At 31.9% G+C, this 16968-nt stretch overlaps 2 protein-coding genes across 3 annotated transcripts; both read right to left on the bottom strand.

Moving 5' to 3' along the window:
- Positions 1–413: 413 nt before the first annotated feature.
- On the bottom strand, positions 414–4637 carry LOC105133504 (Plant calmodulin-binding protein-like protein). 2 transcript variants are annotated; one of them, XM_011037533.1, is made up of 3 exons: positions 4389–4637; positions 3124–3187; positions 414–3005 (listed from the first exon to the last, which is right to left on the bottom strand). In XM_011037533.1, the coding sequence occupies exon 3, from the start codon at positions 2957–2959 to the stop codon at positions 809–811; it is 2151 nt and encodes a 716-aa protein (XP_011035835.1). In that variant the 5' UTR covers positions 2960–3005; positions 3124–3187; positions 4389–4637; the 3' UTR covers positions 414–808. The 2 variants fall into 2 exon arrangements, with proteins under 2 accessions (XP_011035835.1, XP_011035836.1); XM_011037534.1 differs by lacking the exon at positions 4389–4637 and adding an exon at positions 4202–4312.
- A 5292-nt stretch (positions 4638–9929) lies between these two features.
- LOC105133503 (uncharacterized) lies at positions 9930–13525 on the bottom strand. The gene is made up of 6 exons (XM_011037532.1): positions 13147–13525; positions 12316–12465; positions 11300–11558; positions 11000–11218; positions 10749–10891; positions 9930–10478 (listed from the first exon to the last, which is right to left on the bottom strand). The coding sequence occupies exons 1-6, from the start codon at positions 13444–13446 to the stop codon at positions 10173–10175; spliced, it is 1377 nt and encodes a 458-aa protein (XP_011035834.1). The 5' UTR covers positions 13447–13525; the 3' UTR covers positions 9930–10172.
- Positions 13526–16968: the final 3443 nt, after the last annotated feature.

Raw genomic sequence — 16968 nt, 5'->3', positions numbered from 1 at the left:
AAATTTAAGAATAATGCAAATCAAAGACTGGTATTGAGCAGGATTTTATGAACATAGAAAATGTTGCAAAAGCACAGCAACGATCTTCCATGCTTGAAAAGGAGATTCAAGGATAATGCAAATCAACTGGTCGTCATGATGATTCGGGTTTGCGATTTCAACTATTCTAAGGCTGGCTAAAAGCAAGTCCACACAAGGGCAGCCAATTGCCAAAACTGGCACCGGAAGGTTCATAGACATTATCACTCCACAAAAGTATGGGAAAGCATCTGATCTGCCCTCTGTAAACACATCATAATAACAAATGGAAGCAACGGAGTAACGATGAATTCAATCACAGAGAAACATGAAATCCCACGAAATACGGATTAGATATCACATTTAACATGAGAAAGCTTAACACACATGATAAATTATGTAAGGATGAAAAATCATGTCATGCAGCTTTCTTTTGCAAGTCAAACTACACGAGGATACTTGTTTCATTCACAAATAGAATCCAATCATATACGGTACAAATTTGAAAAAAGAAGACGCATACACTCTGTATATTAGGCATGTCAAGATCAATACTCGTAGGACTTTCCAACCAATTCTATATCCAAGCAATCTAATGTCAACCGAAGCAATCATTTTTACACTTCCACGACTCATAAGCTTGTTAACCACACTTCTCAGTGCAAGCTTGGTTTTATTTTCCTACCAATCCTTTGAAAAACCAATGGACTGTTAATGACCAAGCATTCACTTAGACTTAATTGTTCTTTAGAAATTTTTTCTTATTTTTAGTTTAGCAGTCATTTCCAATTCAAGAAGCAGCATTTGCAGAGGGTTTGCCATCTTGCAGGGAGATTACCGTCTCGAAAGCACCCACCAAGGCCTTAACCTTACTTTTCCTTGTCTCTACAAGTTTACTTGCTGTTTCTTCTATGACATTATTAAACAGACCCTGCGCATCTTTCTTTCCATGAACATCTTGATGCCTCAAAACAAATTTTCCTGAATCATGTTTGCTGTCAATCACATCACCATCAGCTACTCTCCTCTTGAAGCTTCTTCGGCCATCAGCTTTGAGATTTTGGTTATCCCCCAACACTCTTCCTCGCCTGAACTTCAACCTCCTTGGACTATTATTCTCAGACAGAATATCAATCACCCTTCCCCTCCTGAATTGTAATTTCACAGGGTTGCCATCTTTGTCCTCAGAAAGAACCATCCCAGACTTTCTATTCCTCCCTCTGTGTTCTGCTTCCAAAGTATCTGTCTCTGCAATGCACTCGGTTTCATCGTATTCAGAGGAAGTGTCATCTTCTGCTTCTGTCACAGTATACTCAGATTCGTCTTCATCTTTTTCACTGTGGGACATGGAGGAGAGAGATTTTGGGAGGGATGGAGACTTTAGTGAAGACAGCAGAGGTGGTGATGCCTCAACAGAAACATTCTCATTGTGATCAGACTCCACATATTTGTCGTCAGCTTTCATCTTGATGACATACAACGTTTTCTCCTGGATCATGTCACCGTTGGATTCTTTAAGTTTGCCATGGGGTTGAACAGGATCGGTATTCTTATGGGAATTCTTGTTCTTGTGCTGCTTAGCATTAATTTCTTTAGTCTGAGGTGTAAGTTTCAAGCTCCTATTCTTCTTTGCATTCAGGCATGCAATTCTAATAGGAGAAGGTTTACTGGACAATGAAGCTCGTGGGGATGCTAGTCCTCTAGCAACACCACTGACTGATCTTCTAGGAGAAAATGAAGCCCTTGGGGATGCTTGTAAATTCTTTGCAACTGTTTTGGAGGTCCCTGTTCGCCGTTCGATCTTGATGTCACCATTTCTTCTGGCACCAAAAACTCTTGAAGCGTCAGGAGAAGATGATTTTGGATTCAAAGTACTAGCATATTTTGCAGATAATTTTACTTCTTTAGCTTTCGACAACACTTGTTTCATAGAGACCTCTGGTTTTTCACAAGATGATGCTAAATCCTGCTTAGAGATGCTTGGGGATGAATTGAACTCTGAATCCTTCTTCCTGCCAACAGCTGTTGTCTTTGTCTTCATCCGAATTTCACTTGACCCTGAACCTTGGCCGCCATCTGATTCAGTTGATGATTTGATTTTTGAATTCTCCTTCCTCCGCACAGCTGATGCCTTCTTCCTCATCCAAATCCCACTTGGCCCTGAACCTTGGCTGTCAGCTGATTTAGTCGACACTTCCTGTGTCAGTGTCATTTTCTTGAACAGAACTTCACTTGAAACTGGACTTTGGCCGTCAAATGATTTTGTCAGATGTAACCCAGTTGACGATTTTTTCTTCGCCAGAACTTCTCTTGAAACTGGACTTCGGCCATCAAATGATTTTGTCAGAGGTAACCCAGCTGATGATTGTTTCTTGGCCAGAACTTCTCTCGAAACTGGACTTTGGCCATCAAATGATTTTGTCAGAGGTAATCCAGCTGATGATTCTTTCTTGGCCAGAGCTTTTCTTAACATCGAACTTTGGCTGTCAAAAGACCTTGCTAATAAACCTGTTGGCGTCATCCTCTTAGTCAGGACTTCTTTGAACAGTGGAGTTTGGCGGACAACTGATTTGGTTGACACTTCTTGCTTGATGATATCAGGACTTTTAGCACTGGGGGATTTGGAATTGGGACTAGATTTGACCTTAACCACTGATGTACTGTAGTCCTCTGGCTGAGACAATGCCAAACTTTGGTCGTCTGGTAGTTTCTTTATAATCCTTCTTGGAAAGGAACACCTTGCCTTCTCTTCAAATGCATGTTTCCTCCCATATTTACAGAAATCATGGCATGAACCAGTAGAAGCTCGAAGATAATGGGGAAGAATCTCCTTGCTTGTATCTGACGAACTTGATTTTCCCATAGAATTTCTTTTGGAATTACCTCTATCTGCCTCATCTATTGTTGGGGTCACTGCTAGACTGATGCTCGGCTCAGCCATAAGATACACACGAGATGAGGAGAATGAAAGTATAGAAAACGCAACCCTGCCAACAAAGAACATCCAGTTATGATGGTATGGTTTGGATGCATTATCTAGAGAAAAAATATTCTGGTATTATCCAAAATCTTATTCTTATATTAAAACCAAGGAACAGAACTCACAAAAATCTAATCTGATATCATGCTGAGTGAAAAACTTTGGACTGGGGAAATCTCAATCTTCAACCTGGAAAGCAAACAACAATTCATTTATGTTTTGAGATCAATGTAAATTTCTTGTAAACCACAGAAAATGATATGAATATCCTACACGAATATTGAAACAATAAGGAGTAATATAATAATGATTTTACAAATGTCAAGAGAGATAAGCAGAAGAACCACGGACATATCACTTATTTTATTTTCTGGACTTTAAAGAATTCAAAAGCTCGAATACTACCAATTAACATGCTACAATTGGTTATGTTGGAATTGTTTTACATATCAGATACCAATGATGTAAAGAAATCGAAAGGGACAAGAAATCAACTTTGACACTGTTTTGAAGGATAGAATCTTTTCGAGGATTGGATCAGACAGAGTAATCAAGAACTTCCAAAGCTTAAAATGAGATAGCAGAGCACCACACAATCTCGTAATAGGCAAAACAATATAAATAAAGAACATAAACAAATAGATAAATGGAATCACTTTATTATCCAAGAATGAGAATTTTACACAAAATCAATCTAATTCAATTCTATGCTATTCCAAACATCGAAACCAAAATAAACCATCCACAGCACCGAAAGCATACTCGCATATGGATTATCTTATTCATTTAAACTAACTGACAACTGTTAAATACATTAAAACTGAGATCTTTCAATTTCTCAAACCTACTATAAACAATATTCTTCAACATGCTATTTTCATAGCCATACTAACTCTTTAACAAGGAGACGAAACAATATCAATATAACATGCATTACTATTCATTTCTTACCGCATACATTAACAAGAATGAGAATTACAATAAAAGCAATCAAACCATAACACACCAATCAAATCCAAATGAAGCTCTCAACCAACATATCACCAAAATCCTAAAAGTTCATGCCACCAAATTAAAAACAAAGACACAATCAAATAATTCACTGAACTAAGAAAGAAAAGAAAATAAAAAACCCTACATTAAAGCAGGATTTTTGTAACAGAAGACACAAATAAAAGAGAGAGAAAAAGAACAGAAACGCACCAAGAACAGGCTTTTTCTCAACAAACCCATGATCAAAACACCATTTCCAAAGGAACCCATTTTTGCAAAACAAAAACCCATCTCAAATTTGTCTAAAAAAAGGAACTTTAATATAGAAACAAAAGCAATACGAAAAGCTTAAATAAAGAAACGTAACAAAAAGGGAAGTTAGTTTTTTTTTACATACCTGTTGAGAGAGACTGTATATAAAACAAGGGAAATGCAAGTGAAATGAGAATTCGGTCAGTTTTATTTCTTTAATGATTTAGGGTTGAGAGATCATGCAAGCAACTATGTTTCGTTTTCAGGTTTTGGTATTTGGTACTGGTGGGCTAAGGCTTCTTCTCTCTGTCTGCAATATTCTGCGGTTGTTGCCATTATATTCCTACGTGTATATGAGAGAGAGAGAGAGAGAGAGAGAGAGAGAGATGAGTGTTGCACCATATTATAATTATTCTGCCTTCTGCCTTTTTCTTTTTGGGTTTTTATTTTACTTCTAGAACTAGCCGAAGTCAAAGATGGAGTTTTTGGGAGGATTTACTAACTTATTTTGGTGGTTAATTTGGAAAAATTATTGAATTTATTGTATCAATGGAAATTAGGTCTAAATTAATCACGTTTCTCATAATTAAAATGGAATTTAATATTGAAAACTGTTTTGAAAATAAAATATGATTTTTCAGATTACTTATAAATTAATAGGTTCTTGTGGTTTTATTTTTTAAGGTTTCGCCAACAAGTGTTTGTTCTTAGGTTATTATTATGAAATATATAAAACAAAAAAAATAGAAATATATTTGGTTGAAAAAAATACAGAAAAAATAAATAAATATGTTTTTAAAATAATTTTAAAATAAATTTTTATAAAAAATATACATTTTTATTTATTTTCATAGTTGTCTTAGTATTTGTTTTTCTCAACACAATAATTAAATGCTATTTTAATTCATTATTTTTTTAAGAAATTGATTGTTAATAACTCAATAATTTAAATTTAAAACGTTTGGAGCCGGTTACCAATTGTTTTTTCTTTTTAAAAAAGCATTGGGCTAGTAATTTACAAGTACATACAAATTTTGAAAATTGAATTTTCTTAATTGTTACCATATTTAATTAAAATTAATTACGACAACTAATATCTTAAAGAGTATTCTCAGGACACGCTTTAGTTTTTTCATTTTCTTTTTTTGGTGGAACCATTTAATTTTATCTTTCTTTTATTAAAGAAAAGAGGAGAATTATATATCCCTTCTTGGCGAACATTCACCTTTTTTTAAATAATTCTTAAAATAATTAATCTTTTTAAAGCATATTATATTTAATTCTCATTTTCGGATATTTTGCAATCTATTTTTATATTTTAGATAATAATAGTAAAATTTTCAAAGTTTGATACCTCTGTTTCTATGAGAATAGTATTGGACCATCATTTATGTAAATTTTTCTGTCATCTCTAATTTAAAGAATGCCCTTTTTCTATGATTGAGACTTTAATTTCTTTGAATTCAATTTATAGAAATTTTAAATTAATGAAGAAAAATTTAATTTATAGACTGTCCTTTTTCTTCATATTTTTATGGAAATTTATTACAATGCGCAAATAATGCCATTTAAAAAATTGAATTATCAAAATCATCTTTATTTTTTAAAAAGTTAAACAGATAAATTCAAAAGTTCAAAGAAAATTATGTTAGTCTTTTTTAAAAATTATGTGCTCATGTAATAAGTACTTTTGTTATTCCAATTTTTATATATATTCTTTTTTTAATATTTTATTAACATATACTAAAAATGGTTGGGATTTCACTGTAGCAAATTATAGCAATTAAAAGTGAATGTTGAGGGTTTGTTTTTTAATTCTCAAATTTTTTTATTTTTTTAATTTTAAATATTTTTTAGTTTTTTAACATTGAGTTGATTGATTGATGATTAAATTTAATATATTTTTTTATTTTTTTATATGATTATAAAAAATTTTATAACTTAGATAGTATATTTAACAAGTTAATCTAAATTGATTCAAATCAATTTAATATGTTATCATCTTGATTTTTTAGTCAAATTATATTTTTATTTATTATTCAGATTATTTTTAAATTTTTTAAGTTAATTAGATGATATCATATTAATCTCCATATAATTTTTAAAATTTTTTATTAAAAAATATGTCAACAATATCTTAATATATTTTTTTATTTAAAAAAATGATTTTCAACTTTGAGTTTTAAAAAATAATACCAACAAAGAGGTTTTCAGCCCTAATTTTGAAAAGGTTTTTAGAAAGAGAAAAAAGAGAGAGAAATCACATTTAGAGAAGAGAAACAACTTTGTAAAAAAATTATACAGATTTATATTTATTATATACAAAGGACAAACATGTTTCTTAATCTAATTTGATTTTTTTTTTAGTTAATCACATAAGCGAACTGTAATTTTTAATTATTAGATTAAAACCAAAAAAAATCAAAATATAAGAAAAGTGGGTTATTAATATTATAGAGACAATATTATGCACATAGAAGATTTAATTTTCCATATTAAAAAAATGGCAATCAACAGGCATTGGATAATCTACAGTTTATTTTGTGGTGGTCGGTTGTAAAGATATATTGTTGACTTTTTTAAATGGTTCCTTCCATCAGTGAATATCATTTCTTAATCACTTCTCAGGCTTGGATTCTGTGAGATATGCTTTTTTATTCTTTTTTTATTTTTTTTATTTTTATATGTAGGAAAGGATAGCTTCAAAGAAGCAGTGCCATGCCCATGTGGGCCATTGGCCAAATCACAAAATGATCAACTTCTGCTTTGGCTACCAAATGTTGGAAAAATGTGCTTAGGCATAGGTTGTTCTACCCATTTTTTTTTTAAATATTAATTTTATTTTTATTTTTAAAATAATTATTTTTACATTAACACAATAAATCAATTTAAAAGAACAAAAAATTAAATCTAAATAAACAAATTTAAAATTTAATGTAACGTGATTTGTGATTCTAAATGAAACCAAAGTTACATAGAAAAAATATAATACCGGAACAACTTTGTAGTTTTTGTGTTTTTATTGTGATTATTTTTTATTTTTTTAAAAGTGTTATTTAATATATTAAAATAATATTTTTAATAATTAGTTATTTTCAAAACTCTGATATATTTTAAAAAAACTAATTTAATTTAATAATTTAAATAGTTAATTATATATAATCTTATTTATATTATTCTCTAACAAAATTAATTAAACACAAACACTGCCTTGTAATATCAGTTTGGAATTTAAGATTACTTATTCGTGAAACCTACAGCCGTTTTGTACAGGAAGTAGTTAAGCCTAATTCCTATTTGTATACTGTGTGTCTTGTCGACGTCATCATTATATCAAGATTTGTGAAGATGCAGATAGAATGGTCTGGTTGTGATTATGATTATGGATGAATTGATCAGCAGAAATGGTGGGTGCACATATGATTTGGCTTGCATGAGAATTAAGATTTCATGATGGCAGGTATCCTATGCACCGTAAATTAATTATTCTACTTCTATAAAGTAAACATTAGGAGTTTGATATTTAGTTTAAACAGTATTTTATGAAAATTTAATTTAGTTTCTTTTAAAAAATTAAATTTTTTTTTAAGTTATTAGGTGAGATTACAGTATATAATTTATATTATTGTTTAATATATTTTTTTAAGTAAACTTGAAATTTATAAAGACTAATATTATATTAAGTTAATTTTTATTAAATAAATAAAGATTTTAAGATTTAAATATGTAATCACCTAGTTATTATGGTTCTGATATAATATAAAAGAACCAATATAATCTAAAAATTTAGATTATTAGATAAAGTTCTAATATATAATTTATATTATTTTTTTATAATTATGTCTAATATAATTTTTTTTTAAATAAAAAATATTATTTTATTTTATTTTTAGACAAAAAATATTTAAAAAATAATTATTATCAAACTTTCAAACTAGCCATGAACTTATAGCATCATCCTATTTCAATTAATGTAATATTGTCATTGCCATTGTAATCTCCCCTAATCAATCTACAATAAGTTCTAATTCATGCAATGTCTAGCTAATTCGGTGGCAGGTTTGTGGCTTGCTGCTGTTTCTCACGCTCAAAAAGAAAAGAAACAATAAAAATCTGCAGTGCTTTATGCCTGACATTTCACAGACTTAAAGGCTGGACAAATGGCTTTTCCAAGATAAAGGCCCTCGTAGCTAGCCTTACTTCGTGGGGAAAAGTAATGTTGCTTGAACGTTCTCTAAGAAGTGTAAAGTATGAAAAGAAGATGATTGCATCGGTCCATGGAGGCATGCCCTAAAGTTTCTGTCAAAGTCATGACCCAAATGGAAGAAAAAAGAGGAAAGAGACAATTGAGTAATAGTAAAAGTCACTTTGGATTCTCTCTAGCTCTCTCATGGTCCATGACACCCATGTTTTAACTTTCAAGATCTACCTAGCTAGCCAGCATCTTCTTTTATTGCTGCGGTGTTCATCTCGAAGACAAGTTACTCTCTGAATAGTTCTGTGCCCCACGAAAATGGAAAACAATTCTCTGTTTGTTTATACGTTTATCAATGAGTGGTTTGCACGAGCGTGTATACTCAAGCCTGCTGAGAACGAAATTTCAACACAGCTGGTGTGGTATAGTTTTTAGTTGAGGGGAAGGTGACCCTCCAACCAGAATATAGGTTTTCAAGTATTTATGATAAACAGCGATCCATTTCATATTTGATTTTCTGGTTGAACAAGTGCCAGGAATCCATGCACAAGAGTGGGCATTTCCTCTCCAGATCGAACCGGCACGATTTTGTTTTCAAAGTTGTTCATCGAGTCATCTTCCTTGAATGCTGGACCCATGGAAATATGTTGTTAGATGTTTATACTTAACATTCAACATGGTAAGTAGCCAGAACTTAGAAAACGGTTAATGGTTGTTTACGAACTTCAACCCTAGTAGGCCCAAGCTTTTAATATATAACCCCAAAAGTACGGTAGAAGGCCATTCAAGGCAAGGCAAGGCTATTAATTTTCAGGGACATGAAAGATTGATTCCCCGACAAGTAATTTCCACCTTTGCGGAAGATGCAAGTGATTGACACTCACGAAGCTTCTAAATGGATAACATATAAATGCTTAGGAGCTCCTTTCACTAGAAATGAAGGATAGAAACAGTGCGAACAGTCAAGTGCTAGGAAGATGCAAATTTTGTTCTTTAAGGAGGGAGTTTGCTTTCTTGGTTATTCCATGAACATTTGTCTCGGTAGGAAACTCATTCTCATCCTCAGAATTTCTTAATGATTAGGTAATTGATCATTTCTCAGTCATGTTATTGTCACTAACATGAAAAGATGCTAAGCCTGGTTCAGATTATCGAACCAGCCAACCTTCGCATTTTCTCTTGCAGTCAATTTAAATTTCACGTGTTTGGTAATATAGTGCGTGTTTTTTAATTAAAAATAAATGATGTTTGTTTAATTTTTTTTTTAATTTTTGATATTAATACATCAAAATATTTTAAAAACATCTTAAAAGGTATCAATTTAATGTTTTTTTTAAGTAAAAAATAAAAAACACACTCTAAAGAGCAAGTTATAACACAAAAACAAATACCTACCAGAGAGGAACCACAATCATTAACTGAGGAGACTTTTAGGAACTACTGTGACTACAATTTTTACTCATTGCTTAAATGGCAAGTTAAAGCTGTAGATAACAAATAGAACCTGTTTGATGGCGGCATAATCTGCTTTTAATAACGAAGTACTCGCCCAACAAGGCTATTTATACAATTGAACCTTTTGAATATCGTATCATTTAAAACATCTGCAAATAGGGACATCAAAACCATATATTTTATTACTCTATTAGGATTCTAGGACAGATGATTTATTGAGAACTTGATTTACATGTAAGTGAATTTAAGGTGGTGAAACTGACTGGCTAAATTTATGTTTCATGCAGTTTTCTTCCTGCCTGAGACAGTCTTCTTCACTGCTCCCACTGAGACTAAAAACTGATCAAGAGATGATAAGGTCTTCATGTCATCTGGTGGGAAGTAACTGGCTGCCTTGCCCATAATTGATGTAAACAGAAGAGAAAGTGAAGGCCGAGTAACATAACGCTCTCCCAAGAGGTCATCTAGGAATGCAAATGCAGCTAAAAATTCAGACCTGCCTGCGTTTATCGGAGCAGCAAAATGAGCAGGAATTATCCTCTTGAATTTCCAGTCTCGGACAATACTATCAATCCAATCCCTGACCTGCAGTATTAACAAGCACGAGAATGGTCAGATTTTAGAACAAAGCTGAACGTACTGAAAGTGAAAACACTTGTGCGGACTTTACTTGATCTGGTAGGTTGATAGTTCAAATGAATTTCATCATATGTTTATTCTTTGGTTGGATAGTACTAATCATGGTACACCATAACCAGACAGATGATGGTCTGTTGTTGTTCACTTTTTAGGCCTACAGAATCATCTTAGCCCAGCTATAAGAGCTCTAATATTGCATCATAGCCGTTTCTTTACCTTTTCGGGAACTTTGCTGAAGACCAAAGTCTTCACAATGGGTGAAACAATCAACTTTTGTGACATCTGAGCAAAGCTAGCATTAGGTTCCAATAGATTAGAAGGACCAAGAAACAAGATCTGGAGGACCATTCTTTCCCAACCTGCACCAAGAACTTGATTTCAATGTGATGCATACACACTCTCACCCTCAAAATTCATGCAACACCATATTCGGTTTCCCGTGTTGGAAGTGGGATTCAAATACTAACCTTTTTGCCGGCTCCTCTGGTTATCAACAACTGGTTCCTGAGGGACTTCCTTTCCTTTACTAAGAATTTTTACAGCCAAGCCATTCTTTGCTGATGCTAGCAAGGATTCTTTGCCAATACATTCAGGTGGCATTCTTGGTACAAAAATCACAGCATCTGTTACCAGTAGTGATCTTGAACGCTTGTGATAGAAAGCTACCTCGACATACGGTCCAATTCCTGAGATAATACACAACAAATTTGATCGAATCGTGATTCGTTAAATGAAGTTTAATTCATTGCATGTGCAATCTACATTACCAACTTCGGGCGAGCTTAGGACTTTTTGTTCAATCTCATCAGCCCAAGGGGTAGACATATCCTCATCCATCAAGGTTCTGGCACGAAAAATTCCAAAGAACTCAAGTGGCAAATTCAGGGGCCAGCTCCACTGCCTTGGTGCCACCCATATTTGGGCCCGTGGAAATTTTCTCGAAAATGGGCCAACAAAGATTTTATGTTCATAAGCAAATGTAGGCAGGACAATGTATTCGACTGGAGCTCCCAACTCCTTCAAAAGCTGGCAGAGTAAGACCACTCATCAAAATGTCGCCAATTTTGCTTAAGGGGATACATTAAATAACCAAATATATGACTATTAGACATAACTGACTTCCCTTCAGTTGTTTCTTATTTCCATCAAGCATGAAGACAATTTAATAGTGATAAATTCTGAGATTTTAGAAGCACATGTTGCCATTTTTCTTTTATTTTGAATTTTGAGGCAGGAAATAGAAGCACTTCCTTTCACAAGGATGTACTTTCCTACTGTCAAGAAATCAATGTCTTGACATGAACTAGCATCCAACAGCTGGTTTTCATGTAAAAGCAAACAAAGATCAGATCTCCTGCAACAGGCTCATCTGGAATAGAAGTGAGGACCAATAGCTATAATAATTTCGCACCTCCTACTTCCTACATATATCATATACAACTGTATAGTTGATAAAAAAAAATTATAACTTAAGGCAAGGGTAAGCCATTTTGGTTTGCTATGTACAAGTAAAAGTGGTTTTATTGGATAGTCCTAGAAAGACAGATCAGTTTTGCCCCTAATAGTGGGTAACCCAATACCAGACTTGAAGATGCAATCAATGGCACAAGGTTCTGTCCTTGAATGAACTTGCAATAATGAGCATAGAAAATAAAGTAACAAAAATACATTTTCCTGCGTTACAGAAACAAACTAAAATCCACATACACTCAAATCCTACGTGCAACAAAATAAGACTGACAGTATCTAGTTAAAGAGTAAAAAAAGGTACACAAGGTATAACCTGAATACACTCCTCTGTTGGAGCAATGGGTGCGTGGACCCATAATCCTCCAGATTTGAGTTTGATGACTGTCATTCGAATGTTTGTTGATACACTGCTGAAGCCTAATGCTTGTTCTTGTTCGAATAGCCATATACAACTCTTCACAGCCTAAGGCATAAAACAGAAGAAAAGGGGGTAACACATAGTGTAATGAACAGACCTTCTAGCTACAGCTCATACTAGCATACAAAAGAATTGTGTCTTTTACAATTTAAAGACATTTCTAGGAGACCTCATAGATCAAGAGTCCTTATATTTTTCTTAAGAAAACATTCAATATTGGGAAAACATATTAACTGAGAAGAAGTTTCCTATCTGCTCCTTCCACTTCACAAGTTTTTGTTAGTGTAAAAACTTGAACACAGCAAATATGAATAATAATAAAAAAAGCCCTATCATAATTTTTATCACAGACAGAACACCTGCTAGAATGATGCTTGACCTGATTAAAGTTAGCAATGTGTACAACAATGCAGCATGAAATATAAGCCCGTCATGCAAGCAAAAACATCAACCTCCACTCATTTGCACATCAACAATTGAAGAGCAGAAACCAGATTGTAATACAAACAGTGACATTATGATGTAATTTATCTCTCCTAACAGGTACGTAGAGTCTATAAGATGCCAAATACAAGAGACTGCGAGGGATAAAACCTGAAGATAGACAAGTTTGTAAATATGCATAGCAAAGGAAGATTAAGCATTATTCTTGATCAAAATCCTTAACAGCCAAGGTTATCGATCATCAAATTTTATTGAGGCCAAGTTGAAGATAAAGAAAGTTACCTCAGTCCTTATAGTGCGCCTATTAAGGAAAGGACCAAGAGGGAAAGGAAACCCAGTAAAGTTTAGATAAAACCTGCCGCCGCCGCCGCCGCCGCCGCTGCTAGTGCTAGTTGTGGTAGTGGTGTTACTTGCAGCAGCAACCACCAAGCTGAAGCTGTCTGGTCTCTTGTTTCTGGGTTTTAACTGAAAAGGAACACCCTTCAAGGACCCACCAAGAAAACTAGAACTTGAGTCTTTTAAAGTGGTTGGATTCTGTAGGACTCTGGATTTTGGGCAAGAAATGGTAATGGCTGCGACCATTTTTCTTGAAACGGTGTCAGATTTTACCAGAGCATAGATGTTTCAAAAGGTTGTGGGGGGTGTCCATAGCGTTAACAGAATCCAGAGTTGGAATTTCCCCCGCTATGTTTGCGACACGTGTTAGATTTTCCAACATGTAATTTTCTAGAAATTTATTGTGGGCGGGGAAAAAGGGGCAATGGAATGGAAATTATTGATTGATTTATAATATGTTTTTTTTTTAAATATTAAAATAAATTAATTTAAAATAAAAAATATATTTTTAAAACATAAAAACAAACAAAATATTAACTCCAAGAGAGGTGCCACGACCCCTAAAATCATAATTGAATTTATTGGCTAACAAGCTACATCAATGTCTAATTACAATTACAATCATATAAAAAAAAATAATAGAGTTTGCGATTTTTTTTTCTGGTCATTGAACTTTTCTTTGTAATTCGACCGCATCATTTTATGGTGGCTTGGTGTTTTATGAGTTGATAGTATAGTGATCCATTATTTTCATATCAATTTTAAATACTTCGTACAATTATTTTCATGTAATTTTCTTATTTATTTTATTATATTTTATACAAATTAATTTTTTTATATATCAAAGGTAATAATAGGTGTTTGATGATTTTTTTTCCTAGATTGCTAATATATGTTATATATCATTGTTTTTTGAGTTTAGTTTGGTTTCAAGTGTTTAAAGAATCGATTTTAGATTGAATTTTCATGTTTTTATTAGCTCATAATATATCTGTAATTTTAAAAGTTAAAATCTTATACATGTTTTTGATGACTCAAGATTATTTGTTAGTATTTTTAATTCAAACATGTTTATTTATGATAATATGGTATGTTAGGGCTAATAAAGCTTGATTTGCAGGGCTAAAATATATTTTCTAGATTTGACAGTATATACTAGGTTTTTTAAGCAACCTGGGTTTATGTTCTTCATGATAATCTAAAAAACATTATCTTGAGTGCTAATTGTAGGTTTCATTTTAATTTGATTTTCATTGTGGAAGGCTATGATCATGGTAAGGTGTCTATGGCTAATGACCCTCCTTGTCCAAAACTTAAAAATAAAATAAAGAAAGATAATTCGTGAGTTCACAATCTAGACTCTTCCCTCTTTTTAAAGGCTGATGATTCACGAGTTCATAACCTAGACTCTTCCCACTTCTCAAAGATGATCAATTCGATTATATTTCATCAAAACCAAACACAAACATTTTCTAAACATCTCAATAACATTAACAATAACATCAAAACAATATTAAGCAAACAATACACTATTTTAATTTATTAATCCACATAAATACTAAAACACAAAATAATGCCAAAAGTATTTTAAAAAAAATATTAAACATAAAAAAAAACATGAATGGGCAGGTCACATGAACTCCACTTTTAAGTTTTCACGTGATTATATTTATTTTTGCAAGTACGTATATTATCATTAGTAAATAATCTATGGTTTTCATGCATTAATAACATGTTTTTATGAGTTTTAATCTTAGGGTTTTGGTTTTGAATTAAGACCTATTTTTGATAAAAATCATGATGTTTGAATAATAATCAAAGCAAATGAATTTTTAATTCTTCATATATGCTTAATTGTGAATAAATCTTGCATTTTATTGCTTAAAATCTAGTCTGATTTGATGTTTATGTTGCTGATTTTAAGTTTGAATGTTCTTCATTATTATTTTGTGCTCTTTGTTTTCATTAGTATTCAATTTGTTTTTGTTAGACAATTTTATGCTTTCTTATGTTTTTTTTTTAGTTTTGTTTATTTTAGCTTAAATTTCTGTTTTGATTTAGTTTTGGGTTAAACCTTAGTTTTTGGTTTAGTTCATGGTTGAACTAGAGTTTTTGAATCGACTTGATTGGGTCAAAATTGAGTCAAATACTTAAGACTTTGTTTGGTTTGTCATTATTTTGACAAAAAAAGAATTTTGGCTTAAGGGCATGTTTGACAAAAATATTTTTACACTTGTTTTGACAATTTTATTTTGAATAAAAATATGGTATTATCAAACATGGCCCCAAAAAAATTTATTGTAAAAATCAAAAAATGATTTTTGTTTGTTGTATACGGCTCAATACTTATAAAAAAAAATTACATGTTATTTATAAAAAAGAGAGAGAAAAATTTTTAGGATGGTTTTAGAAAATACTTTTATTGATTTTCCTTTGTGTTTTTTTTTTTTAAAAATTTACAATAAGTTTGAAAAATTCTTTAACGATTTGGCCAATATTTAAATAACTCTAAAAATTTTAATTCATTAAAATTAATGTTCAACATCCTGATATAAATGCTATAAGTAGTTTGATATTTAAATAACTGAAGTTGACTAGAAAAATTTTTATAATTATTTTTGATATTCATCAATTTTAATTAGGAGTATTTTCATCATAATATACGAGTTTTGAAGAACTTTTTTGCCTTCTAGGATAGGTAAACTCTATTAGAATATCCACATAAACTCTTCCCATAAAAATTTATCTGGACATACGAGCTCATAATAAATTTTAAATATTATATTTATTTATGGAAGTAAATCTTTATTCTAAACCTTAAACAGACCACTGACTATAAATCTATCAAAACTTTTAAACTATATCTAGAACATATAATGTAGTTAACATCAGATAAGATGTTTTAAGGACGCTAATACTTTCCTCACCGAACTTTTATTTTTAGAATTTTAATAAGACATGCATCCAAGTCTTTTATTAATTCTAAATCAAATAACTAAATGGTGACTTGTTGATCTCCAATTTGTTGATCTCCAATTTTAAGTTTATTAAGGCATTTAGGATATTTATTAGATACTTGTAGATAGAAAAAAATAATAATAATGAGTTTTTTTGGATCCTATAAGTTTAACCTCCACTTTTTTAATTTCTAGCATTTGAAGTGGTCAAAATTCAACTAGTAAACGATGCTTCATTTGTTTCATTTACCATATATCAATTTTTTTTTGAAAAAATAAAAGTTGAACACAAAAAGTAAGAAAGGGAAGATAGTTAGACATATAAACCTAACCTTTTTTTATTTTGGGCAATAGTTGGCTCACCAAGCACAAGATGCATGGACATTTTTTATAAATTTTTTTTCTTCATAAATTCTAATTAAAATATTAGTCCATTAATCTCCGATTTCACGTTTAGCTTTTTCAACACCCGCTAAAAGCAAAACAACCGGCAAATCCAGGAAGTTCACTAAATGTTTCCACAAACAGCATTCACTCCACATTTGCATGGCATTTTTAAGACAACTTTGCATAACCAAGAGATGCATACTGCAGGTATTTCAGTAGCTACTCGATGACAACTGATTTAAAACTAAAACCCCATGTTCAACAGTTCCATTTCAGACCAAAGAGAACCAAGTTGCATACACGAACTAACATGATAGGTAAAAGAACCCGTCCTCTGCAAACAAAACTCAAGTCTGTTCAGAAGTAACATCCGGGAAATGAACAAGAACCTATTTCAATTGTATTCCCAGAAGAGCTTCAAATA

The sequence above is a fragment of the Populus euphratica genome, unplaced genomic scaffold (assembly GCF_000495115.2).
Source record: "Populus euphratica unplaced genomic scaffold, PopEup_1.0 scaffold129.1, whole genome shotgun sequence".
In the NCBI taxonomy this organism is placed as follows: Eukaryota; Viridiplantae; Streptophyta; class Magnoliopsida; order Malpighiales; family Salicaceae; genus Populus; species Populus euphratica.
Note: the sequence above shows the minus strand (reverse complement) of the source record. Positions and strands in the feature narration are given on the sequence as shown.

Bases quoted from the DNA above. Each gene is read 5' to 3' on its own strand.
- LOC105133504 (XM_011037533.1), bottom strand. From the start codon at position 2,959: ATGGCTGAGCCGAGCATCAGTCTAGCAGTGACCCCAACAATAGATGAG.
- LOC105133503 (XM_011037532.1), bottom strand. From the start codon at position 13,446: ATGGTCGCAGCCATTACCATTTCTTGCCCAAAATCCAGAGTCCTACAG. The intron at 12,466-13,146 runs GTAACTTTCTTT...TTTATGCCTTAG, and splicing joins GGCGCACTATAAGGACTGAG to GCTGTGAAGAGTTGTATATG. The intron at 11,219-11,299 runs GTAATGTAGATT...GTATTATCTCAG, and splicing joins CCTAAGCTCGCCCGAAGTTG to GAATTGGACCGTATGTCGAG.